Here is a 27,713-nt window from a genome sequence, read left to right as displayed (position 1 = left end):
ATGACTTATATAAATACTCTTGGGCTGGATAGATGGCTTAGCGGTTAAGAGCACTGACTGCTCTTCCAGAGGTCCTGAGTTCAAATCCCAGCAACCACATGGTGGCTCACAACCATCTGTAATGAGATCTGATGCCCCCTTCTGATGTGTCTGAAGACAGCTACAGTATACTTATATATAATAAATAAATAAATCTTTTAAAAATAAAAAAAATAAAATAAATACTCTTTAATATGTTTCCTAACACTTTTTGGTCACTTTACAATCTATGCGGTCTATTTGCTTTTTAAAGTAGTTACACAAAATAAGGGAATGGAGAGACATATGACCGTGAGTGTATGATTACTCCTGTATTAATTTAAATATTGTTTTATTCAAGTATTTTACAGTCTACTGTTTTTCTTGTAGAAGTCTTACAAGTAGCAGAGAAGATCTAGGAATCACAGCTATGCAAAATGAAATAGTTGGTGTGTGAGAAGCTCCATGGTAGAGCGTATGCTTAGCTGAGGTAAGTTCACTCTCCAGCCTCTGCACCCCTCACATACACACAATAGATGTGTAATTATATCTTATACAGAAAAGCAGTATGAAGCTGTAAACAGAACCACAGGCTCTTAAAAGAATGGACCATGTTAAGAGGCTTCACGAGGGGGAATGAGCAGTATTCTTTCAGATGTTACAGAGCTCTACACTTACTCATGCTCACAACTATTAACTCTGTCTAGGAAAGCAGGAACTCTTCTGGAGAAGGTTGATGAAAACCATATGATACAGTAATGGGCATAATGACACTGGGGGAATTGGCGACAACATACTCAAACCCAGAGTCACATTTTGCAAGATCAAATGTGTGTGTGTGTGTGTGTGTGTGTTTTAAAGATTTATTTTATTTTATGTATGTGAGTACACTGTTGCTGTCTTCAGACACACCGGAAGAGGGCATCAGATTCTGTTACAGATGGTTCTGAGCCACCATGTGGTTGCTGGGAATTGAACACAGAACCTCTGGAAGAGCAGTCAGTGCTATTAAACACTGATCCATCTCTCCAGCCCCCACAAGATCAAATGTTTAAGAAGACAAACAAGAAAAACTCTAAGTGTAAGAAAAAATATTAGCTGAATACTGGAAAACACTGAAGCTAGTAGCCAGCATGAGAGTTCATGCCTATAATCCCATCAGTCTGCTCTACAGGCTGTAGAGGAGGATTCTGAGTTCGAGGTATGCAGTAAGTGTTCTCCAGTTCCTATGATACACACACATACACACACACACACACACACACACACACACACACACACACACACACACACACACCCTGTAAAATGTTAAAACTCAATTTACTAACACTGTAGTCCAGGTGTTAATGAAACAGAAAACCATTGCTGTCTAGATCCTTATCATATCCAAATTATCTTCTAAAATAGGAAAGTGGAAATATAGGTCAGTGGGTAAAATCATTTGTCACAAAGACCTGTCAGCCCATCTTCGAGTCCTGGAACTCACACAAGGGTGAATGCAGTGGCTTGCACCTGTAATCCTAGTGCTCTCAGTGATGGGAGGTGGAGACACCTGAGGCTAGCAGGCCAGCTGGCCTGGAGAACACAACACAGCAGCGAAACAAGAGAAACCCTATCTCAGGAAAATGGAAGGTGAGACTCAACTTCTGAAAGCTGTCCTCTGCCTTCCACCTGTGTGCCATGGTACACACACACATGCGAGACGTGCACACAATACATAAACATAAACAAAGCATTTAAAAAGACCCCAAACCAGGAAAAATGGGCCTTTAAAAAGTAACTGAAAGTTTGATTTTTTAAAAGCTATAATTTTCTTATTGTCAGGAGTGTGTGACTCCAAGTTTCTCACATGTGAACGTGTGAGTGTGGACTAAGACACGCAGAATCATAGTACTTTGGAAACTTGAGTTGTGTTAAAAAAAAGATCTCGCCCTAAAGCCCACATAGATAATGAAGAGGAGCAACTGATAAGTGATTAGTGAAAAGAGGAAGTTCAGACTGATGCGCCCTCAGAGCTTCATAAAAGATAAGCCAGCACCACGGAGCAGGAGGCTAAGAACTAACAGAGAAAACTGAGAAGTGTACCCTACGGAGGTGAGAGAGAAGGGGGTATGGTGCCACACACTTACAGTTCCGTCTACTTGGAAGGCTTCAAGGACAGCCTTGGCCACAGCAAACACCCTGTTCCTTAGAGCATAACTATGGGTGTTGTGAGTAAAGCTCATGGAAGAGCACTTGCACGAGATTGGCTTATATCCCAGGAAATGCAATCAAAACCCTAAAAGAAAGGGAAGATCCAGGAAGCCAATGACCTGGCACATGAGACATACATGTTGAGGCAGAAAGGCACCACATACGTTTAAGGTTAACTCAGGCTACGTGGAGAGACCAGTCAGAAATAAAGGGGAGGATAAACAGTATTATTACCTCCCAAATTTAAGACAGGAAGGAAAACATTGACTATCATGAACAGTATTTTCAGCCATGATGTGATTATTGACAATAGATTTTGAAAGAAAACAATTGCACTTTCATGCAGTGTTGAGAGGATATATGAAAGGACATATAAAATGGAAATGTAGACTAACTCAGCTAAAATCCTTATTTCAAATAGGAAGGCAGTAATTTCTACAACTCCTTAGATAATGACCCTAGATAGACATGGGATGAGCGCCAGTGCCTCTCAGGAGCAGGGCTGTGGCTGTGGCAGGCGGGACCAAGAGATTTTTATTCCACTGTTTTCGAACTTGGTGGATGTCATTTAATATAAATACAGGACCTAAGAAAAAGGATCAGAGGGTAAAGTGCTTACTTGCTGTACAGTGAAGGGACCTGAGTTTGGATCTTCAGTACTCTCATCAAAAAACAAAACAAAACAAAACCTAACTAAACAAAAAAGGACAGGTGGTAAGTGTCCTGTAATTTCGGTGCTAGGAGACAGAGAGGGAAGAATTGAGAGATGCCTAGCCGTGAGCGCTCTCTCTCTCTCTCTCTCTCTCTCTCTCTCTCTCTCTCTCTCACACACACACACACACACACACACACACACACACACACAATTTGCAAATTGCTCATTTCAATTCACATGTATATATTTTATATGTAAAGGACTGGTACTCAACTAAATTTTGCCTCTAAGAAGCTATTTGCAATATAGTGTACTTTTGTGTTGTAAGGGCAGGAGATAAGAGACGTGTTCCTGGTACACAGTGGGCCAAGGCAGAGATTTGGCTAAAGATTCTACACTGTAGTATTCGAAAGGTCAACAGTGCCAGGGTTGACAAACTCTGATATCAAGGCCACAAATCCGCTAAACTGATACAGTAGAAAAAGACACTGTGAGTTACTGTACCACTATACTCCCTTACACACAGACTAAGTCCTATAGTTAGAAAGCATTACATTTCCAAGGCTTTAAGTGATTCTTTATTTACTAAAGGCTCCTTATGGAGCAGGCTGGCTTTGAACTTGAGATCTTCCTGCTTCAGCTCCCAAATTATGGGAACGGTACCACACATGTTTTTATCAAACTGTTAAATTCAGTCAAAACTAGGAAGACTAATATTGTAAATAGTGACACACATTACAACTTATATTATCTGGTACTTCAAGATTTTTATAGCTGGAAAACTTGAGTGACATACCTGAAGCCCTTTTATGCGCCTGTACCCTGTAGTTTTAGAACAGATCTGACAGAATGAACAGGATCTGATAGGATTACTCTGTCGCCTCCCAGCCTTTTGGCTAAGACTGTGTAACTGAAATTCCAACTCAAACTCAGTGCTGAGGGACAGGCTGACACTGATTTTTAGAGAAGTCAAAAACTAGTTCCCTATGTCCCCTTGAGGAAGTGCTGTAATTATGTTGTGTCAACAAGTCAGTGGGAACAAAAGTCTCTATCAATCTCCAAGTGTCCTCGGTGACAAGTGAGTCTAGAACTCAGACCTAGTTTGAGACCAAAACTAATATACAAAGTCCCTGTGTTTGCAAAAACCTCAGAGGAATGAAAGAAAATAAATTAAGAAAACATTGATCCATCATATACTACTTGTCTTTACCCCTTTAGTGAATAGACGATTGGTCCCGGGGATGAGGCTCTGTGGCCCAGTGCTTGTCTATTATGTGCAGATCCCTGGGTCCAATTTCTAGCACGGGGTAGGGAGGGGAGAGAAGTAACCACAGCAACTCATTCATTTATTTTGTGGATCTTTTGTTTTGTCATTCATTTGTCTTTCAAAGGGTGTTGTTTCCTCATTTTTATTGCCCAGGGCAAACATACAAGTGATCAACTTAGGTTCTTACTTAAACTATTTCTTTTTTAAATTTAAGATGTATTTATAAACTGCTTTCCAATATCTTTTTTTTTTTAGGCTAGAAAAACTGAGTAAAAGTAAGGTGTAAGTAATTTAGACTAAACTCATTCGGCCTAAGTATTTCCAACCATTCCAACTATAAACTGTTGGCTTCCTAAATGTTACTGAGTTTAGTATTACCGTGCTTTAAGTTTATATACGTGGCCATCCCCCGGTGGGAAGCAGATGTTGTTACTGGGGCTAGATCCAGGTGGGTTTCTGTATCAGATGCTACACTATAACCAGAACTCTACTCTACGCTGACCTTAGCCTCCGTTCCTGGATCAGGTTTCCCATAGTACAGAATAAAATCCCAAATCCTGAAATCGGCATATGGAACCCTAGGTGACTTGGCTTCTAAATGCTTCTCCCAGCCTAAGTTCACAGGCCATTGTCCCAGTTCCCCAAGTCTGTGCTCTTGCAATTCCTGGAAACTGTCTCCCATCCTCTTTCACCTACGAGGGTCTTAGCATGCGCTGCTGTGCTGAGACTACTGCTGTCCGTCTGCTCGCCGACACCGCTCTTACCTTCCTTACTGTGTCAGATTAAATAACACTTCCTCAGGAAGCCTTACCCGACCCATAAAGACCTGCTGCAACAGTCTCATAGTTCCTGTACTTTCTCTCACAGCCCTCATTCAGCGCTGACTGTTTATTACTTTCACATCGGTATTCCTTGCTAGACTGTGATCTGCATGAGACACAGGGCTATAGACAGTGTGCTACTGTGTTCCCAGAACCCACTGTAGTAGTAGTTTGTGCTTCTAGCTAGGTTTAGAGAGAGAGAAAGAGAGAGAGAGAGAGAGAGAGAGAGAGACTGTTTTATTATTCTGACTTGTTTTATAATGTGAAGTTTTGTTAAATCTGGTATCTATGTCTATTTCACCAATTTGAGATGTGAGTGACTGAATTTGAATGCTGCAGCTTTTGTATATGTGACTTAATTGCATTAAAAGAAGACAATTATGTTTAAAGTTATGCTTTCCTACAACCTATACTTACAGAAAAGTCTGGGTTCCCTCTCCTGTCCCTCAAGTACTTCAGTTTAGTGCACAGAAAGTTTTCTTTTACACTATTATATGATTAAGTATGTTCTTTCAGAATGATCAGAAGCATCTGGGAAAGGTGGAAGTGAAAAAAAAATCCTCACCGGGAAAGTCAGCTTAATGCTGGCCCTTCAGAGCGGCCCATTATCAACATTTCATAGTGGGGCTCTTTATTCCCAGGTCCCTAAAGAATGAGTAATAAATTATGACTTGAACTAAACAAGTCACACTTGGCTCCAAAATGAAATTTTCCTACCTCTACTTTCTAGTCCCCATGGTGGGAAGAGGAAATCCTGGTCACAGCCAAAGAAGTCATAGTTTTGGCTCTAATATCCATTTTCCTGTCTCTCTAAAAGCCAGGCTCTGCTAGTGAGGCAGGGAAGTCTTAGGTCAGAATTTTAAGCTGTATATAATTTTTTTACTTCCATAATCTTCCTTAAACTTAAGAAAAATTAGAATCATAAAATTAATGTCATTGCCTTCTTTTTCTTGCTCAAATCACCTTTCTAACTCAGACATGGAACTGAACTTTTAAAAATGTGAATTCAAATGAAAGACAGAAAATAATGCAGAGGTTAATCTGATTCATTTCTATTTGAATATTAAAACAGCTTTTGCCTATAGACATTGCCTATAGATAATTTCTGTGTGACAAACAGTATCACAAAAATATAAAGTTCTAGTTCAAAGTCCAGCAATTTGAAGTAGTTTTGAAGGATGTATATATGAGACTCATCATGGCTACGTACCCCAAGGTGACCAATGATGGGTCACATCAATATATTCTCCAGTGAGAGCAGCGACATAGAGCAGGGAGTTTGGGTTATGTGACAACCACTCTCTTGACATTGTATGGCAAAGAAAGGGGAATCGGTGTCAGGATTAAAAGTTCCTGTCTGAGCTGACTGGCACAAGGAAGTAGTCTGCAGACCCTGCTGGAGAGGACCTCCACGCTAGATTCAACACTGAGTAGTCTCTAAGGAACGGAAGTGGCTCCTGAGTTCTAAGGAATCTCGGTTCTCTAGAACCAAGACACTGAATTCTGCCAAGTAACCTGAATGAGCTTGGGAGTGAAGCCCAAGCTACAGCTGAGAATGCAGCCCAGGGAGCCCTGAGAAGACTCAGCTAGTCCGACATCTTCAATCCGGCAGATTATGACATAAGTAGTCAGAAGAACACAAGAATGAACCTTGGGTACGTGCTTTTGGAGGTAATAAAGGCTGGTGTGGTGGCACATGCTTTTAATCCTGGCGCTCAGAAGGCAGAGGTAGCAGATCTCTGAGTCTAAGGGTCGTCAGGTCTACATAGAAATTCCCAGGCCCGTCAGGGCTACTAGTGAGACTCTGTCTTTTAAAAACCAGTTACCTGATCCTAAGTGGCTGTCCTAAAACATATCCATACAAGCAATACTAACCAGACTCAGGTTCCACTTACATACCTATTTGCATACATATCTAAAGCAGTAACAATGAAAGAACGTGAGGCCGAGAGTTTGAAAGGGAGGGGAGGGAGCATTTGAGGGGCTGGAGTAAGATGTGACTATATTTTAATTTAAAACATGTAAAAAGTAGTAGCGGGGCATGGTGGCACACGCTTTAAACCCAGTGGTTGGAAGGCAGAGGCAATCTCTATAACTATGACTCTCGATATAAACACTAACACAATGACTAAAGCCTATTCACAAAAGGAAGGAGAGCAGGAAGAAGGATCTGAAGTCTGCAACATGGTGACTGATATGGAGCACAATACGTTTCAGTGTCCAGAGCATTTGATTTCCAGATGAGAGACGACACAGTGAAATCTGTACATATTCTAAAACTTAAAAAATTCCAAAATGAAATATTTTTGGCCCCAAGCACTTTGGATAAAGCACTTTCAACCTCTTGGTGTATTACAAAGCAAGTGAGCATGAAAAGGGCACCAGTGAAGATCTACAGGACAAAAGCACAGGGCAGAGGAAACAACCAATGGCAAGTCCCCAGAGACCGGCAGGATACATTGAAAAACTTTATTTTCTACCACTTTTTTTTTTTTTTTGGTCTACAGGGAACTCATTTTTGATGTAAGAAAGAATGTTTATTTTGTATTGGATAGAAAAATCTACTCACTAAGGATCATATACCTACATTTAAAATTTGTATAAAGAAACAGGAAGAAAATATTATTGACAAACTTTTCACGGCTTTGGATTTCCTAGTACTTTCCTTAAACAACAGTACTTGATGGAATTTCACCCAAACATGAAATTTGGGTATTTCTTTTACAGTCCATTGTGGCATACAAATAAATACTTTCCAGTAACTGGTATTGGCTGGCCACACTCTGAAGATGTGTGATCTACAACAAATTTTACTATTTCAAGTTACTAAGGTTTAGATTTGATACACAAGACTGATGAGGACAAATGACAATGTGAAACACTCTTTCCTTTACGCCTGATATCACTGATAAGGAAATGCTACTGGAGTGAGGGAGACGGTGTGGCAGCTTGAGTATGCATGGCCAGGGAGTGGCACTATTTGGAGGTGTGGCCTTGTTGGAGTAGGTGTGGCCTTGTTGGAGTAGGTGTGCCACTGTGGGTGTGGACTTTAAGACCCTCCTCTTAGCTGTCTGGATGTCAATCTTCTTAGCAGCCTTCAGATGAAGATGTAGAACTCTCAGCTCCTCCTGCACCATGTCTGCCTAGACACTGCCACGCTCCTGCCTTAATGATAACGGACTGAACCTCTGAACCTATAAGCCAGCCCCAATTAAATGTCATCCTTATCAGAGTTGCCTTGGTCATGGTATCTGTTCACAGAAGCAAAACCCTAATTAAGACTAAGGTAAAGGTGTTTGCTATGCAAGCAAGACCTGAGTAGGAATGCCTAGCAACCAGACAAAGAGTTGGCATGACCACACATGCCTATTACCCTAATGCTGGGAACATGGGTAAATTCCTAGAACTCTGGGGCCAGCTGCCTAGCCAAAACAGTGAGCTCCAGGTTTAGCAACAACCCTATCTCAAAAAAAAAAAAAAAAAAAAAAAAAAGGTTGGAGAGTAATAGAGGGAGACACTGTTCTGCATATGCAGACATGGGCATACACACTCATTTGTGTAAATACACCATACCACACCCAAGGAAGGAAAGGGGTGGGAAGGAGGGAAGGAGTGGGGAGGAGGGATGAACAAGACTAGGCTACTGTTTGAATTAAAGTTTCCCAAAGGCCAGAATATTAAAGGTTTGTTCCTTGGCTTGTGGAACTTTGGTCAAGTTGTAAAAAACTCCAAGAGGTGAGCATAGCATAAGTTAAGATGGCTCAGGTGTCCCTTACTATGAGGACACACTAGGACCATAGTCCTTTCTCTTTGCTTCCTTCCTGACATGGCATTCTGCCTAGCCACAAGCATAAGGCTCTGGGGCCTAGCAAACATGGACAGAAACCTACCAAACTGTAAGTAAAACAAAGCTTCTATTCTTGGAGATTGTTTATCACAGTGATGAAAAGCTGATTAACAGAGAAGGAAAGTATTAACAAGTTTTGTGTGATAGCAAGGCCAGAATTACATTTGTCTGACTGAAGGCAGAAAAAAAAAATAAAAGACATTGTCTTATAAACATTTTTTAACTGTAAGAATTTTTGAAAAACTAGCAAAGAATAATATAACAAATATTATATGATCACCAGTTTTGAAGCGTTTTTTTTTTTTCACTAAAAATTATGGGAAAGGATAAAGTACCTTTTGATAGTTCCTCTTCTTTTTTGTTTTGGTCATTTACATAATTTTATTTTTTAATTAATTAATTATTTTATTTACATCCCAAATGTTGCCTCCCCTACCCAGAGTTCTTCACTCTATTCCCCTCCCTTTGGAGGGGAGGTTTTTGCTTTCATTTTTTTAAAAAATTTTTTATTGGATATTTTCTTTACTTACATTTCAAATGTTATCCCTTTTCCCAGTTTCCTCTCCAGAAACCCCCTATCCCATCCCTCCTCCCCCTGCTTCTATGAGGGTGCTCCCTCACCCACCCACCCACTCCCTCCCACCTCCCCAACCTGGCATTCCCTTACACTGGGGCATTGAGCCTTCATAGGACCAAGGGCCTCTCCTTCCATTGATGTCTAACAAGGTCATCTCCAGCTACATATGCGGGTAGAGCCATGGGTCTCTCTATGTATATTCTTAAGGTTGGTGGTTTAGTCCCTGGGAGCTCTGGGGGGGGGGTCTGGTTGGTTGATATTGTTGTTCTTCCTATGGGGTTGCAAACCCCTTCAGCTCCTTCAGTCCTTTCTCTAACTCCTCCATTGGGGACCCTGTTCTCAGTTCTCAGTTGGCTGCGAGCATCTGCCTCTGAATTTGTCAGGCTCCTGTCAGCATGCACTTCTTGGCATCTGCGATGGTGTCTCTTAAAGGTAATGAGTACTCCAAGTCTGACATGAATACTCTTGGACTTCCTCACTTTGAAGTAGAATACTTACTGTAGCCTAGTATTAGCCATTTACTTTGTCATCTTTTCAATTTCTGAAAAATGTGTTGAGTGTCTAAAACTTAGAAAGAATATGAGCAAAAATGGAAGGACTCTGTTTAAGGGGAAATATATTTAAGTTGCTAAAAGAATATGTGTAGTATGTGAGATGAAAGAGGTTGGCCACATGTAATAAAGTACATTCACGAAACACTGCAGGATCAGGGTAAAATGTAGGACACCAACAGGCAATCGCAACATCAGGCCAACAGCAGAGCTGGACTTCTGCAGAATGCAGCTTAGAAGCTATTGATGGTGAACACAGGATGTTGCAGGGCACGTGTCACTGCCAGAGCAGATGTCTGGGCAGCACCAGCCATCTCAGAATAGCAGACACAGCCTAGAGTGCTTGCAGAAGCAACACTGGTAGTTGTAGAAACTGTCATGGCCAGCAGCCTCTAGAAGGATTAGGCTGTGAGTCGCTGGATGACATACCCTCCTGTGGAAGCAAAAAATGTGAAGTGCAGAGGTTTTGGGAAGACTAGGAGCTGATGGAAGAACTACTGCTTATTTATTGTTGAGGTCACCCAAAGACCTCTCTCCTAGAGAAGCAGTGTACAGTGCACAGCGTTTACTAACATACCAACAACAATGAAGGTGACTATGCTACTGAAAGCACTCTCCTTTTGGCATGATATCTACATGGCTGTACCCTGGGAGTGAGGACATAGATCTGTGTGCCCGCTCAGTGGCTAGGAAATGCCATGTCTTATTCTCACATTGCTAGCACCTTCAAATGCCTGGAAAAACAAAAACCGTCCAGACAGATGACAATGCCAACTGAGGTGTTCATTTTGGATGCTGCTTGACTAATTTGAGGGATACCTAGGAAATAGGTGAATCATTACCTACTTCTGTGTGTCTGATTATATATTTCCAGATACTGACTGGTGGGTCAGCAAGGTCACTGCAGAAGACATTCAGCTGTGGGCCACAAGGGAGAAGTAAAGACAGAAGAGGGAAACAAAGCTCTCTGCTGTCCTTCTGAAGCTGGTATATTTTTCTATTACCTTTGGATCTCAGACTGCAAGCCCTTTAGCCTTCGGACCCCAGAATTTGCACGAGCCATCCCTGGCTGGCCTCTGACCTTGGATGGGGCTGCATCTTTAACATCTGTAATGCTTTCAGCTCCATGAACTGAGCCATGCAGTCAACTTGCATGTGGCATTTGTGACGCTTTCCAGCCAGCTTCTGTAACCAGGTGACTGAATGAACACAGATGCGTGCGAGCATCTTATACTTCTATGCACTTTCTTTTATCAGTTGCTTCTAACCTCACGAGAGCTTAATACATCCTTCAGTACTTACTACTACAAATGAAGTTAGGAGAGAGCTTAGGAAGCGGTGATAATGAAGCGAAACTTTACTTGCTGTAGATCAGTGGTTCTCATGTCCCTTGAGATCCTTTAATACAGTTCCTCAAGCTGTGGTGATGTGGTGACCCCCAAGCATAAAATTATTTCTGTTGCTATTTCATAACTCTAATTTTGCTACTGTCATGAATCATAATGTAAATGTTTTTGGAGGTAGAGGTTTGTTGAAGTGTTCCTTACCCAAAGGTTGAGGACAACTGGTCTCGATGAATTAACTGCTTCAGAAATGACTTCTCTACTTAAACCAAGAGTAAAATTTGAGCAAAACAGAGCAAACATTTTCAGGGTACAGATGCCAAGTAACACAAGCCTCGTTAGGTGATGTTCACTATTCCCAGCTCCCTGTATGACCAGTTTTCTGTCAACACTACACAAGCTCTCAAGTACAAGTCCAGTCCTACTGAGCTCAAGTGGAAGAGACTGAAAGGGATTTGGAGCAGCTGAGACCATGAGATCTGCAAGGCAAGGCACTAGAGAGCTAGATATGGAAAGGACTCTGGGATCCTCAGGGGATCCTATGAATGCCCACCTAAGGGCTGATGAAACACAAACTGTGGGCCTCTCCAGCACTGTTTTGTTTCTAAGGCAGAAAATCCTGATAGAGACTGGAAGGGAAAAAACACAGTGTTTTCATCAAATTCACAGATGATATAGATGATAGTGATGAACCTGAGAGAGGCCACACTTTCAAAATTACCATTGTTATACAAAACAGTATGCTAAAAGTAAATATTTCCTACTAAAGTATTTCCATTCATTCAGATTCCCCAGAGGTTTAAGTATCTGAGGATACAGGATATAGGATATAATTAACTCTACACAAAGCACACAGACAGAACTTCTCAAGGCTTGGGTGGCTTACCTGAAGATCCTTCACATTTGGAAAAGGAATTCCTATGGTTATGACGGCACGGGCATTATCATCTGAGAAATCCAGACCCTCGCTCACTTTGCCACGACAAACTGCTATGAGAAGGGCTCCATCTTAAGCAAGAGAAATTAAATAATTTTTTGAAAAGTGCACTAAAATTCTCCGAAATTGCTTATTATTGTTATAGTATTTTTTTTTTTTTTTAGTACATTTACAGCAACTCCGGATTGCTTTATGAGACACCATTTTAAAAATCTCATTATTTTTAATAAATAAGGAAACAAAGTTAAGTGGAAATGGTAGCAAATCAATTAATAACCTGTGCATTTGAAGTTCCTTATAGCCAGGGGCAGTGGCTCACACCTTCAATCTCAGCACTTGGGAAACAGAGGCAGGCAGATACTCTGGAAGTTTGCGGCCAGCCAGGTTTATAACTACAAAGAAAGTTCCAGGACAGCCAGGGTGGTTACAGAGACACTCTGTCTAGAAAACCCAAAGTAAAAGCAAATAAACAAATAAATAAAATAAAGTAAATCCGGCCTCCTCTTTTCAACAATCTTCCTGCCTCAGCTTCTGGAGTGTTGAGCTCAAAGGCATTTACCGCCGTGCCTGGGGTTCTTGTTTGTCTGAGACAGGATCTCAGTATGTAAACCATACTGGAGTTCTTGTTTGTCTGAGACAGGATCTCAGTATGTAAACCATACTGGAGTTCTTGTTTGTCTGAGACATGATCTCAGTATGTAAACCATACTGGAGTTCTTGTTTGTCTGAGACAGGATCTCAGTATGTAAACCATACTGGAGTTCTTGTTTGTCTGAGACAGGATCTCAGTATGTAAACCATACTGGAGTTCTTGTTTGTCTGAGACAGGATCTCAGTATGTAAACCATACTGGAGTTCTTGTTTGTCTGAGACAGGATCTCAGTATGTAAACCATACTGGAGTTCTTGTTTGTCTGAGACAGGATCTCAGTATGTAAACCATACTGGGGTTCTTGTTTGTCTGAGACAGGATCTCAGTATGTAAACCATACTGGGGTTCTTGTTTGTCTGAGACAGGATCTCAGTATGTAAACCATACTGGAGTTCTTGTTTGTCTGAGACAGGATCTCAGTATGTAAACCATACTGGGGTTCTTGTTTGTCTGAGACAGGATCTCAGTATGTAAACCATACTGGAGTTCTTGTTTGTCTGAGACAGGATCTCAGTATGTAAACCATACTGGAGTTCTTGTTTGTCTGAGACAGGATCTCAGTATGTAAACCATACTGGGGTTCTTGTTTGTCTGAGACAGGATCTCAGTATGTAAACCATACTGGAGTTCTTGTTTGTCTGAGACAGGATCTCAGTATGTAAACCATACTGGAGTTCTTGTTTGTCTGAGACAGGATCTCAGTATGTAAACCATACTGGAGTTCTTGTTTGTCTGAGACAGGATCTCAGTATGTAAACCATACTGGAGTTCTTGTTTGTCTGAGACAGGATCTCAGTATGTAAACCATACTGGAGTTCTTGTTTGTCTGAGACAGGATCTCAGTATGTAAACCATACTGGAGTTCTTGTTTGTCTGAGACAGGATCTCAGTATGTAAACCATACTGGAGTTCTTGTTTGTCTGAGACAGGATCTCAGTATGTAAACCATACTGGAGTTCTTGTTTGTCTGAGACAGGATCTCAGTATGTAAACCATACTGGAGTTCTTGTTTGTCTGAGACAGGATCTCAGTATGTAAACCATACTGGAGTTCTTGTTTGTCTGAGACAGGATCTCAGTATGTAAACCATACTGGGGTTCTTGTTTGTCTGAGACAGGATCTCAGTATGTAAACCATACTGGAGTTCTTGTTTGTCTGAGACAGGATCTCAGTATGTAAACCATACTGGAGTTCTTGTTTGTCTGAGACAGGATCTCAGTATGTAAACCATACTGGAGTTCTTGTTTGTCTGAGACAGGATCTCAGTATGTAAACCATACTGGAGTTCTTGTTTGTCTGAGACAGGATCTCAGTATGTAAACCATACTGGAGTTCTTGTTTGTCTGAGACAGGATCTCAGTATGTAAACCATACTGGAGTTCTTGTTTGTCTGAGACAGGATCTCAGTATGTAAACCATACTGGAGTTCTTGTTTGTCTGAGACAGGATCTCAGTATGTAAACCATACTGGAGTTCTTGTTTGTCTGAGACAGGATCTCAGTATGTAAACCATACTGGGGTTCTTGTTTGTCTGAGACAGGATCTCAGTATGTAAACCATACTGGGGTTCTTGTTTGTCTGAGACAGGATCTCAGTATGTAAACCATACTGGAGTTCTTGTTTGTCTGAGACAGGATCTCAGTATGTAAACCATACTGGAGTTCTTGTTTGTCTGAGACAGGATCTCAGTAGGTAAACCATACTGGAGTTCTTGTTTGTCTGAGACAGGATCTCAGTAGGTAAACCATACTGGAGTTCTTGTTTGTCTGAGACAGGATCTCAGTATGTAAACCATACTGGAGTTCTTGTTTGTCTGAGACAGGATCTCAGTATGTAAACCATACTGGAGTTCTTGTTTGTCTGAGACAGGATCTCAGTATGTAAACCATACTGGAGTTCTTGTTTGTCTGAGACAGGATCTCAGTATGTAAACCATACTGGAGTTCTTGTTTGTCTGAGACAGGATCTCAGTATGTAAACCATACTGGAGTTCTTGTTTGTCTGAGACAGGATCTCAGTATGTAAACCATACTGGAGTTCTTGTTTGTCTGAGACAGGATCTCAGTATGTAAACCATACTGGAGTTCTTGTTTGTCTGAGACAGGATCTCAGTATGTAAACCATACTGGAGTTCTTGTTTGTCTGAGACAGGATCTCAGTATGTAAACCATACTGGAGTTCTTGTTTGTCTGAGACAGGATCTCAGTATGTAAAACCATACTGGAGTTCTTGTTTGTCTGAGACAGGATCTCAGTATGTAAACCATACTGGAGTTCTTGTTTGTCTGAGACAGGATCTCAGTATGTAAACCATACTGGAGTTCTTGTTTGTCTGAGACAGGATCTCAGTATGTAAACCATACTGTAGTTCTTGTTTGTCTGAGCCAGGATCTCAGTATATAAACCATACTGGAGTTCTTGTTTGTCTGAGACAGGATCTCAGTATGTAAACCATACTGGAGTTCTTGTTTGTCTGAGACAGGATCTCAGTATGTAAACCATACTGGAGTTCTTGTTTGTCTGAGACAGGATCTCAGTATGTAAAAACCATACTGGAGTTCTTGTTTGTCTGAGACAGGATCTCAGTATGTAAACCATACTGGGGTTCTTGTTTGTCTGAGACAGGATCTCAGTATGTAAACCATACTGGGGTTCTTGTTTGTCTGAGACAGGATCTCAGTATGTAAACCATACTGGAGTTCTTGTTTGTCTGAGACAGGATCTCAGTATGTAAACCATACTGGAGTTCTTGTTTGTCTGAGACAGGATCTCAGTATGTAAACCATACTGGAGTTCTTGTTTGTCTGAGACAGGATCTCAGTATGTAAACCATACTGGCCTTGAACTCTCCATCCTCCTATCCCTCTGATCCCCAGGAACTGGAATTACAGGCTCCATACTTGGTTACGGCCTTGTCATTAAATGTATTTACACTCACTGCTCTCACTCACATGGTACCTCACGGCTGCCTACACCTGTCCCAGAGGGTTCAAGGCCTTCTCCGACCTCCTTGCACACGTGTACGCATGTGTGCACACATGTACTGAGGCCCATAGACATAAGATCATAAAATAGATCTTTAAAAACTGATTACCAACATTACAGTACTTGCATTGCTGCACTGTTCCTCAATTACTGCTATCAGCTTTCACATCCAACTCTTGTCAAGGTGACAACTGAGCCTGGTCACTCTGTTGTTTGAGACAGCATTTGAAGCCAGGCTGGCATCAGTGTGCACGCTCCTCCCTCCGCTTCTGAGTGCAGAGAGCACCACTCCTGGGGTTTTAAGAACTTAAGTCTAAGTAGTAAGACCATCTCAAACAACACAAACAAAACAAGGCTGAACACCAACAACAACAACAACAACAACAACAACAACACCTCCTAAGTTTATCTCATGTGGTAGATTGTGAGCACAAACTATAATATCTGTGTAAAAGCTACAGATCTTACTTGGTCAATGAAGAAGGCATTTACACATATCATACTTTTCTTTTTGACACAACAGTTCTTGTAAAGTTAAATGTGGCTTAATATTAGAATATGTTCCTTTTTTAAAACCTACTTTCTTTTTACCTAAGATTTTAAAATACAATTTTCTCAAGTACAATTGACTTAAAAATAATATAAATGATTTTTAATAGCACCAATTTCTCCTTCCTTTATAAATTAAAAAGCCCTTTCGCTGACCATGACATGAAATTATTTCAAATTACCCTTTTCTCCTTTGAACTTGATGGCATCATAGTACACCTGTAGCAATCCATCAAAATCAGTTTTTTCTCCTCCTTGGGGTTCTGCGATGACTGTCTTCACTGACTCCAAACTATGCCACAAGCCAGTGAAAATCCAGCGTTCTCTTAATTTCTCTAATAGCTAAAAAGAGAGGGAGAAAATCAATTCTGTAGTCTAGTTGAAGACTTTCATTTGTAAATTACAAATGCTAGAATACAAAAAATCAAATTCATGAATATAATGAATACACATTCTAAATGTATTGGTAGATTAAAAATAAATAACAGCCAGTGAAAAGCCCAACCTTAAACACAATCTTAAAAACATGGGTGAGAGAAGAATATAACAAAATGCATGTGATCTTTAAATGTGAGTGATATGATCACCTACAACTTAACGTGTGTGACGAAGCAAGGGTAATACTTGGAAATCCATCAATAACTCGTATAGACATTACTCTTAACATCTGAACATGAGTTAGACATCAGTCTCAAGATGGTAGAAAGTGAAACACTGCAAACACAAACAAGCAAAGATGAATAAAGAGCTAAGTAAATGAAAAGGACAAAAGCCAGCTGTAGAGACAATAACTTAAAGTGGATTGGTAGTTTTTAACCACTTCTGAATGCCATGAGTTCTACTACACTGCAGACTAGTTATTCCAGTGTAACTAAGTACCGAGAAACCAACCAGAATCCTCTAACAAAACCCCATCATTTTCATGACATAATTTATTGTTTTTATGAGTAAAATTTAAATGAATATAAATCAAATTCCCTATCAATACTATTTACTCAATGGTCAGCATTGATCAATAACTCATTATGTTAAAAATTATAGGGCTATCATTATCTTAAAGTATTTCCTATTTGAAATGTCTTATATAGAGTTTGCTAGAATTTGATTTTTGAATATGCACTGTTTTAAAATGAAAATCCGTGTTCAGAGTTAGAAAAGTTTGAAAACCCTCTTGACAAATCTAGAGAAATAGTGTGCATGGAGAGGTCAAACTGGGTCTGTATTTGATGGAAAAAGATATTTCAAAAAAAAATCAATGAAGAACAGAACCTCATTAAATTACTTAAAATTTTCTGCTGAGTAGCTAGTGTAGAACTAGATAAAAATACCATCTCTCAAGTAAACGGAACCAGAAGGAACATCTGACAGGTTTCTGCTGACGCTTAGTGGAATTTAATATGGTAACATAACATTTTCTTTGAATTTAAACAAAGATAATATTTCATCATTGATTTCTTGACTCAGAGATAACAACTACCAAACTTCAGGTCATAAGTGTTCCAAAATCCTGACCAAACTCACTCTATTCAGCTAAGACATTTATACATGATGCACCGTTTGGTCAGAAGAGATCTACTTAAAAAGGAAAATTTGAGAAATAACAAAGAAGCAGTCAATGCAAACTTTTCACTGAAGATTTTTTTTTCACATTATAAACAAATAATTCACTTGGGTCTGGTGGTACAGGTTTACAGGAAGGGTTCAAGGTCATGCAGGGCAACTTAGTGAGGCCCTGTCTCAAAATAAAAAGTAAGGAAAGGGCTGGGGATAAGGCTCAGAGGCAGAGTGCTTGTCTGACATGTTCCAAGACCTAGTGTCCAACCTCTTGTACCACAAAACAGATCAAGAAAGTGGTGTTAAAGACTTGTCTGAAAAATAAGCCACTGAGCTCACTGACATATCCTAATTTATTGATTGCATTTGATTTTAAATAAAACCATCAGAGCACCCTAATTACATAACTAAGACTGTAATTCAAAGACTAGGTGAGGGCAAAAGGAGAAACAGTACACAGGAAACACAGATCTCATTTCTCCAGTTAGCATTAGAACTTTAAAACTTTATTGTTGGGGTTGGGGATTTAGCTCAGTGGTAGAGCGCTTGCCTAGCAAGCGCAAGGCCTGGGTTCGGTCCCCAGCTCCGAAAAAAAAAGAAAAGAAAAAAAAAAACTTTATTGTTGGTGAAAATGTCATAACTAGAGCGCACTATTTACTCCTGAGCTCCTGAGATAGCTGAGAAGGTAAGGCTTCCTGTGCAAGCCTGACTGCCTAAACTCAAGGAAGGAGAGAACTGACTGATCTCCATAACTTACTGTGGGATATGCATGCCAGTGTACATAACATATACATATCACATTACATACATGCACACATATGCACACACATGCACACATCACATCACACAAAGAATAAAACAGCACATCACAAGCATATATGGCACATCATACTTAGACAACACAGCACATCACACTCATATCCATACACACACCACATACACACAAACTACATATCATACACAAACATTACATAAAATCAACTTAAAAAGAAAATAACACTCAAATTTGCGTTAGTTAAACTGTAGAATTTTTTTTAACCATCTAAACACAACACAGAAGTTATTACACTATCTTTTATTTTTGCTTTTTGGGGGTATGTCGGGGATAAGAAGAGAGAAAAGGAAATAAGACAGTAGAGAGCCAGAAAATGAGAAAACAGTACTAGCATCCTGCTTTATCCGTTCTTTGGACTCAAGGTTAAAAACAGCATCAGAGTGTAAGACTGGGAAAAGATACTTCCAATGAGCATTCATCATCCACACCAAACTAAACAGACAAGTTAAAAACAATCAGAGATGAAAGACATTCTCTAAGGATAAAAGGCCAATTTCCCAAGAAAATGCAAGTACACATTTATGTAAGTCTACTTAAGAAGACCCAAGTATTTCAAGTGATACTGACAACACATTCCAACACAGTATTAGTAGGAGACTGAAATACCCACGCTTCAACAAATCCTAAGATATCCAGACAGAAGACGACGCAGACAGATGGATGAGGAAGCAGAAAGACTGAACAACCCACAATCTGGAAAGCTTAAGGGACACATGGAGAGCATCCTACTGAACAACAGCGGAGAGCTAATTCTTCTGAAATGTACACGTCCACCATGCGTTAGGTCACAACACAGATCTTAACTAATTTAACCGGCAAGGTGGCCAAATAACACTTGCCTTTGAGCCCGATGATTTGGATTCCATTGCATGGTAGAAAGAACCAATTCCTTAAAGTTGTCCTCAGACCTTCGTGCACGTGCACGTGCACGCACACACACATACACACACGCTCAATGACACACGATGTAACAAGATTGAAACAACATCACATGTTTTTTTTCCAATTACAAAAGAATGAAACTGGAATTCAACAGAAAACTAAGGAATGTAGGAAGATGTGGAAATTAAACAATATACTTCCGAACAGTGAGCATGAGTCAAAAGAAGGAATGTTAAAAATTATGAAATCATATTAAAATCAACAAAAATGAAACAGCATACCAAAAGTAAGGAACACGACAACAGGGTACTCAGGAAGACGTGTACAGATGACAAATGTCTGCATTAAAAGAATACAACCCAACGGTGCAGCTCTGCAATTTCAGCTGTTGGGTGGTTGAGGCAGGAGGATGGCAAATTCAGTGTCTGCCTGGGCTACAAAGGGAGACTCTCTCAAGACAAGAAGTTTAAAAAGTGCTGTGATCAGTGGTAGGACACTTACCCTAGCATGTCCAAAGCCTTGTATGTGACACCCTGAACTACAGAGTAAAAACATTAAAAAAAGAAAAATAAAGATCGGTTCCATCTGCCTGAGAGGAAGAGAGCCCTTCCTTTCTAGACATCAAGTCGGCTAACATCGTGATTTTGTATTTCCCACCCTCTAAGACTGAAAAATACATTTCTCTTGTTCAGGTGCTTTGTCCATTACATTTGTTATAGCAGCTCAAGGAATATTTTTATGTAGAAAAGTAAATGAGAAAAGTATTCTAGGGACATAGAAAGATGGTTTAAATTCTGATAGGCTGACTTGGGAGTTTGAGAAGGTGACATTGAATAAAAGTCTGAAGGAGGAAGGAAGGAAATAGTTTTGCATGCTGGAGGACCGTTCACGTGGAAACCTTGTGGGGGAAGGCTAGTGAGCCTGTGGCAGTGAACAGGAGACCAGAGAGGAGCTGTGGTAAAGCCACAGTGCAACGAGGGTTTGGATTCGATTCTAAGTACAATAGGAACCCTTTGGAGGCTTTGACTTAGGTTTCTGTGTTCTGTTTGAAACAGTGTCATGTGTCCCAGGCTGGCTTTGAGCTTTTGTATAGATAAGGATAACCTTTCAGATCTCCCCCTGCCTCTACCTCTAAGGACTTGGATTATAGATGTGCCCCACTATTTCTGTTTATGCTTTGCTGAGGACAGAACCCCCAGCTTGAGTGTGCTAGGCAGGCTCCCGGCCACCAGGGCTCCCTGCCCATCCCCATCTTAGTTTCTAAAGGATGTACTGGATGCCATGGGGGGAATGGTGACGTCAGAAGACATACGAAACAAGGCAACAGTTTAGCAAGATCTAGTGAGACAGGGTGACTTAGGCACATGGTAGCGGCCAAGTTAATGAGAAATGTTTAAACATTTAAAAATGATTTTAGCAGCATTTGTTGGTGGCTTAAATGCACAGTGATTGTAAGAAGGAAAGTTTTCTTTTCTTTTACAGACGTATTTGTTTTTAAGTGTTTGGATATTTTGCCTGTATGTGTGTCTGTATACTACCAGCATGCCTAGTGTCCTAAGAGACCAGAGAAGAGTCAGGAACAGGAGTCACATACAGGTCCTGGGAATTGAACATGGGCCCTCTACAAGAGCAGGTAGTGCTCTTAACCTCTGAGGGTGGGAAATATAAAATCAAGATATTAGCCAACTTGATTTCTAGAAAGGAAGGGCGCTCTTCCTCTCAGGCAGATGCCTCCTTTTCTCCACACCCTCACATGGCCTTTTGCCTGTGCCTAGGCAGAGGAGGGCAATGAACTCTCTGGTGCCTCTTAGTACAAAGACACCAATGCTATGAGACCAGGGTCCCATCCTCAGGTCTTCACGTAACCTTAAGGACATCCTTAGAGGCCTGCCCTATCTCAAATGTAAGCACTCTGGGGTTAGGGCTGCTACATGAGAAGGTCGTTAGCACACACGCTCAGTCCACAGTGTCATCTAACACGGCAGTGCCTTTACACTTTACTTCCACTCCCTCATCCCTGGAAATGTAAGAAGATGATAAACTTTCTTTCTGCGGAGCTCACCAATGACTGTCCAGCAATTAGAACACCTCACACAAAGAAAATAAATGACTTAGGTGAACTTAATAAATCAACCAAGTTCAAATCAATGACTGATCAGGAAGGAGAATAAAGAAAGGCAAAACCAAAAACCAACCAAATGACAATAAAAAACCCCACAACTACAAAAACAGAGGCCCACATCTTCAACAAAAGAGTATTCAGGGGGTTGGGGATTTAGCTCAGTGGTAGAGCGCTTGCCTAGCAACCGAAAGGCCCTGGGTTCGGTCCCCAGCTCTGAAAAAAAGAAAAAAAAAAAAAAAAGAGTATTCAGGTGCTCAGTAAGAGGACAGCAGAGACGGAAGGGAGGAGTGACACATTAACGGACACAAACTCAGGCTGCAGATTTTGTTGTGAGCTCCATTAGCCTTTCGCCTTCCTTCTTTCACTCCTTCCCCTTTTCCTGTCTTCTCCCCAACCGCTCTCTCTCTCTTCCTCACTTCAGTTTCACTACGCAAATCCTCAGTTCTACAGCTTTTCTGTTCTCATCGCAGGTGACACTCAAAGAATGCACGTACATGGCTCGAGTGACTCCCTCTTGCCGGAGGGGTCTCTGCAGCGGCTGGACACACAATTCGGTTGTTCCTTCTCACAAACAGCTTAATGGGAAGCACTCAGACCTGTCTCTCAGTTTTTCAGGCTTATTACACAAGAGGAAAAAAAACCCACAAGGTATTTCTGAGTTATTTTTATAGGTCATAAAGAGTAAACATGAGCCACATACAGAGACTAGCTGACACAATGACGGAGACAACTCATTTACCAACTGGTGTTCACAGTGCTTGGATTCATTAGCATCAGAGGCAAGTTTTTGAAAAGTCACATCTCACAAATTAAAAGAGTACTTTGGAATGCCTGTGTCTTATCTGGACATTGTCATTCCACTTTTTCAAGCTTCTTAAAACCAGTATGCCACTAGGGAGGCAATAAGTTAGAATCCTGCATTTGTTCAATGTCCACAGCTTTCATGCAGCACCAGATGTTCGGCGCATTAATAACGCACTAACTCAGAGTCTCTTTCTGAAACTTTAGAAAGTGCAAATTGCATTAAGATCTCCCTGCCCTCGTTACTAGCATTGTTACAGTCCGAGCCCTTTGGAGATGTTTTTGGCCCGTGTTTCTCTCCTAATACCGCCATGCACTCACTTTAATAGCCAGGACTCGCTCGGTCCTAATGCTTTTAGTAGTCCGGCCTAAATAGACGATCTCACATAATCCTATTCATGTCATTTGTTTCAAAGGTAAAATATAATCAGATTTTCCACCAGAAGATGATTCTTTGATACTCATTCTGCGAGGTATTAATATATGAGAAATATTTACATCCTTTTTTTCAGTTGATATATCTATATCTATCTATCTATCTATATATATCTATGGGTGGTATGTTAGAAATAAGAGTATTTTAAATACTAATAAAAATGAAAAATTAGTAGTATTTCTAAATAAAATGAGCATAGCCTTCATTTTTCAGTATTCAAATGTAAAATATAAAGAGACCACAGTCATTTTTATGTAACATCTCCCCATGTGGTCACATTTGACTTAGGGTTTTTCATTTCAACATTTCAGGACTAAATGTTGGTGACTGCTCACACAGTCAGCAGTATTTGTGAAAGAATATGGGCAAATACTACCCTGAAGTGAATGTAAAATTCTCTGCAGTTTTTGGGAATCTAAACAGAAATAAAGGATTCTGAAATAGTCTGAAAAAAAGTACTTCTCTTATTAATGAGCTAAAAGACCAAGGAGTCTGAAGATGTTAGAACTGTACTTCTGAGAACAACTGATTTTATACTCTCTCACAGATGTAAATGGAAGTATAGTATTTATAATGTGAATTTGAGAAAACAAATAATATTTAAGAAGTAGCTCACATATTTCTTGGAACAATCTATTTAATTGAAACTTCTTGAACAGAAACCTGGAACCTATAGCTATTTATGCATGGAAGACACTTGTAACTCTTTGAAAAACGGATTCTAAATTTTTGTGGACTCATCTATGCATGGAGTAAACATATAATTAAAATGTATATATTTGACCATCTTTGTTATTTTAAGAAGTGATGGCTTAGTAAATGTTGGATAAAACCTAAATGTTGGATAAAATCTAGATAAATAAATTTATTCAGACAAAAATCAACTGCATGTTTGATTTTGTGAGATTAAGTTGAGGCTAAAAACGAAATCAGCCCCCTAGCTACAGTCCTGTAAAAAGATTAGAACTCATGGTAATTAGAGTCAGTTTAGCCACAGTGTGAGAAATAACACAGACTGTAGGTGAGAAAGCAACAGTGAGAGCAAGTGCTGCTGGGTTTCCTGAGTTACGACTGTCAGATGCTGTCAGGCTGAATCTGCTGCAAACCTTCACTGTGCAGCCTAAAGAGACAATCGAGAAAAGCCTCATCTTACAATCTAGAAGATTATAACAAAAAACACCAAAAATATCATATGATAACAATCAGGAGGAGAAGCATGTCAAGCATCATACAAATAAAGAAAATCGTAAACCATAAGAGAGATCAGCAAGAGAAGAGACGACGTTTCTGCAAAACAACGAGAACACATGAGAAAACAACAGCAGCAGGTTCCAACCTCCTGGAACTCACACATCACCCAAACGCTCAGGTGCTGAAGGCTCAGTTGGCAGCATGAAAGGCAGTAAGGCCTAGCTGAAGCAAGTAGGTCACTCCTGTGACCTTGAAGAGCACGCTGGCCCCTGAGCCCTTCCCTTCCTTGTCTTTGCTTCTTAGATGCCATGAGGCGAGCAGCCAGGGAGTCAGGGAGTGCCTGAGATGGTGACTCCTAGGAATGTCAGAAACTACACCCATAAATGATCACCAACATGAATGCTTAGTATAAGCTAACAAACACAAGAACAGGGGTGCCAAAGCGGACTGGGGAGGCCCCAACTCCAAACAAAGAACTACATGCAACTAAAGAATGCTGAGAGTGAGAGAAATACTTTCTTAAGAAAGAGCACACTAACGGGTTATCCAATATCAAATGGTCAGCTCTGAAAACTCAGATAAAATGAAAAATATACAGCTTGAGCCGGTTATACATAGAAATATACATGCACATATCAACAATTAATAAAAATGCCATGAATTTGAGAGATAGCAAGTGGGAGAGTGTAGAAAGGGTTGAAGAGAGGATAGGGAAGAAGAAAATGATATAATTGTAATATAATCTCAAAAATAAGATTTTTAAAAAATATTATAAAAGGAGACAGATGTGTGTGTGTGTGTGTGTGTGTGTGTGTGTGTGTGTTTTCATCCAAAATTAGATAGATAAAAAGGTAAAGCTGGATAAATTAGGGATGATGGTACTTATCTTATTGCCTGGATGGCAGAGGCAGGGGGCTATAAATACACTATTATCCTTGGCTATATCGTAATTTACTGTAAGCTGGAAGCCAGTGTACGTGGAACACAGTCTTAAAAAATAAATGCATATGCATGTATATATAAACACATATATTGTATTTAAAGAACAGAATGAGAGACAGCTTTCAATCCAATGTCAGCAGGGAACTTAACCCTCCGTAATGCACAGATCATCCAGATAGAGAATTAATGAACATCAGGCTATTAACAGAATACACACAGTTCCCAAACTCCCTAGGACAAATTATATCAGGGTGAAAAATAAGCATTAGCCAATTTTAGAAGAATGGAATTAAATCAAGAAGGATCTCTCCCAGCCACAGAGATAAGAAGCTGGGACTCAATAATAGGATAAGTTTTGAAAAATTCACAAATATCAGAATTTTAAGATTGCTGCTGAGCAACCAATGGGTCAATGAAGAAATTAAAGGGGAAATTTAAAAATAACAAGGCAAACAAAAATGAGAACACAGCAAACTAAAACTTATGGGACAGAGAAAAAATCCTGAGAACAAACTTATAGCAATAAATATCTACACAAAGAAGAAAAGGAAAACAAATAAAAGGTTGGATGTGGGGGCTTGGAAGACAGTTTAATCCATGAGTAATTAAACACTGCTTAACAGGAGCATATTTATTGGTTTAATAAGCATATTAAGTACAAAGTTAGTAGAAGAAAATAATAGTGATCAGGACACAAATGACTTTGGAACACTCCCTGTTAGATTACATGTGAACTAAAAATTGTTTTAATAAAATAGAGTGAATGGTTCTTAAAAAAACATAAACATGGGGGTTGGGGATTTAGCTCAGTGGTAGAGCGCTTGCCTAGCAAGCGCAAGGCCCTGGGTTCGGTCCCCAGCTCTGAAAAAAAGAAAAGAAAACAAAACAAAACAAAAAAAAACCATAGACATGAATGAAATAGAGACTATGAAAGAAAATCAACAGAACAAAAACTGAGATGTTGAAAAGATAAATAAAATAAATAAAACTTTAGATTGATTAATTTACAAAGAGAGAAGACTCAAAACCAGAGGTAAAATTGATGGCATCATCAAAGGGATGTAAGAGGCTATTGTCTGCAGTTAAATGCCTAGAAGAAATGAATAACTCCCAGACACATTTAATACACTAACACCGAGTTATGAAGACAGGAACAAATCTGAGCAGATAGATTTATAGCTAATAAGAAGACTGACTAGGTGACAAACATGTCCTATCAAAAGGAAAGCCCAGGTATTCACTGGCTTCATTGCTGAACTTCCTCAAATATTTAAAAATAAACTAATGCTAATCCTTCAACAAAAAAATAGTTAGGGAGTACTTATAAACTCTCAACAAAGCCAAATACATTAAAAGTACAGATGAGTATCACTAATACACATAAAATTAAAACTCTTGGACAAAATATTGCAAGTTGAAGATTAGCCACCAAAATCATAGAATTATCTTGGGAAGTAGGGGAGGCTCAACATATACACATCCACAGATAGGATACATCATTTTAACGGACAAGAGGACAAATATAACCACATGGACATCTTATTAGATAAGGGAAAAAACATCTGACAAAATTCAACACCCTTTCAAGATACAAATCCTTGTCAAAATAGACATGGAAGAATTCATCACAGCACAATAAAGCACAGCTATGGTATATACACCTAGTATATAGGTGACAGAAATCGGTACTGTCTGGAACAACACGAGGTTTCCATTCTTGTCTCATTTACTCAGCACTGTGATGGAAGTCCTTGTCAGGTATTTAGTCAGGAGAAACAAAAGACATCAAGGACATAGTCCTCAAAGGAAGAACTGAGTTGTTACTATTTGCTAAGAACAGTTATACATAGAAAACTAATACCACTGCCAAAAAAAAAAATGCTAAAAAGTAATAAAAAATTCAAAGTTGCAGGATAGAAAATCAATTTGTAGAAATTTGTAGTATAGGGATGAAAGGTAGGCAGAGGTAAAGTCTGGCTGCCTAATATGTACAAAGTCTTGAGTTCTGGCCCATACACACAATGAAAGAAAAACATCTGTGGTGTTTCCATATGCTAACAATGATCTAAAGGAAGGAAACAAAGAGATTTTTTACTGACCAGAAACAACTTATAGATTTGAAAGGAAAAAGTTATATCCACTAATGGCTTAATAATCAAAATATATATCCAGTAGCAACAACAGTAACAAAACAATGAGAAGAAAAGAGGGAGGGAAGGGGAAGGAAAAGAAGCAAGAGAAGAGAATTTAAAGAATGAGGGGAAAGGAAAAAGAATTTGAGAAAGAGAAAAGGAGAAAAGGGAAAGAAATCAAGCAAACAACTGGTGACCACCAATAGACCCAGATGAGTCAGACAACCCTCAAGGAAGGGAACTGGGGGGTGGGAGATGAGGGTCAAGGTGAGGGAACTAGGACCTAGTTCCCACTTCAGAGTTTTGGTTGAAAGTCTGGGTCTAGAGCAGGGTAAGAACTCAGGCTGGGGACAGAGCATACAAGCAGAGCTTCAGTAGATGGGAAGTTGAGGTCCCAGATGTCATAAAGTTTTAGCAAAGTTCCA

The 27,713-nt window shown here is 39.9% G+C and overlaps 1 protein-coding gene across 1 annotated transcript in view; it reads right to left on the bottom strand.

Annotated features, from left to right (window-relative positions):
- The window catches only part of Brip1 (BRCA1 interacting protein C-terminal helicase 1), a 121,559-nt gene that overhangs the window by 26,820 nt on the left and 67,026 nt on the right, over positions 1-27,713 (bottom strand). The window contains 2 exon segments of the mRNA XM_032914222.1: positions 12,159-12,280; positions 16,576-16,735. Coding sequence (XP_032770113.1) covers positions 12,159-12,280; positions 16,576-16,735 — 282 coding nt within the window.

This window comes from Rattus rattus, chromosome 9 (assembly GCF_011064425.1).
Source record: "Rattus rattus isolate New Zealand chromosome 9, Rrattus_CSIRO_v1, whole genome shotgun sequence".
Lineage (NCBI taxonomy): Eukaryota > Metazoa > Chordata > Mammalia > Rodentia > Muridae > Rattus > Rattus rattus.
The sequence above is the reverse complement of the archived record's forward strand: the minus strand, read 5'-3'. Positions and strand labels throughout refer to the sequence as shown.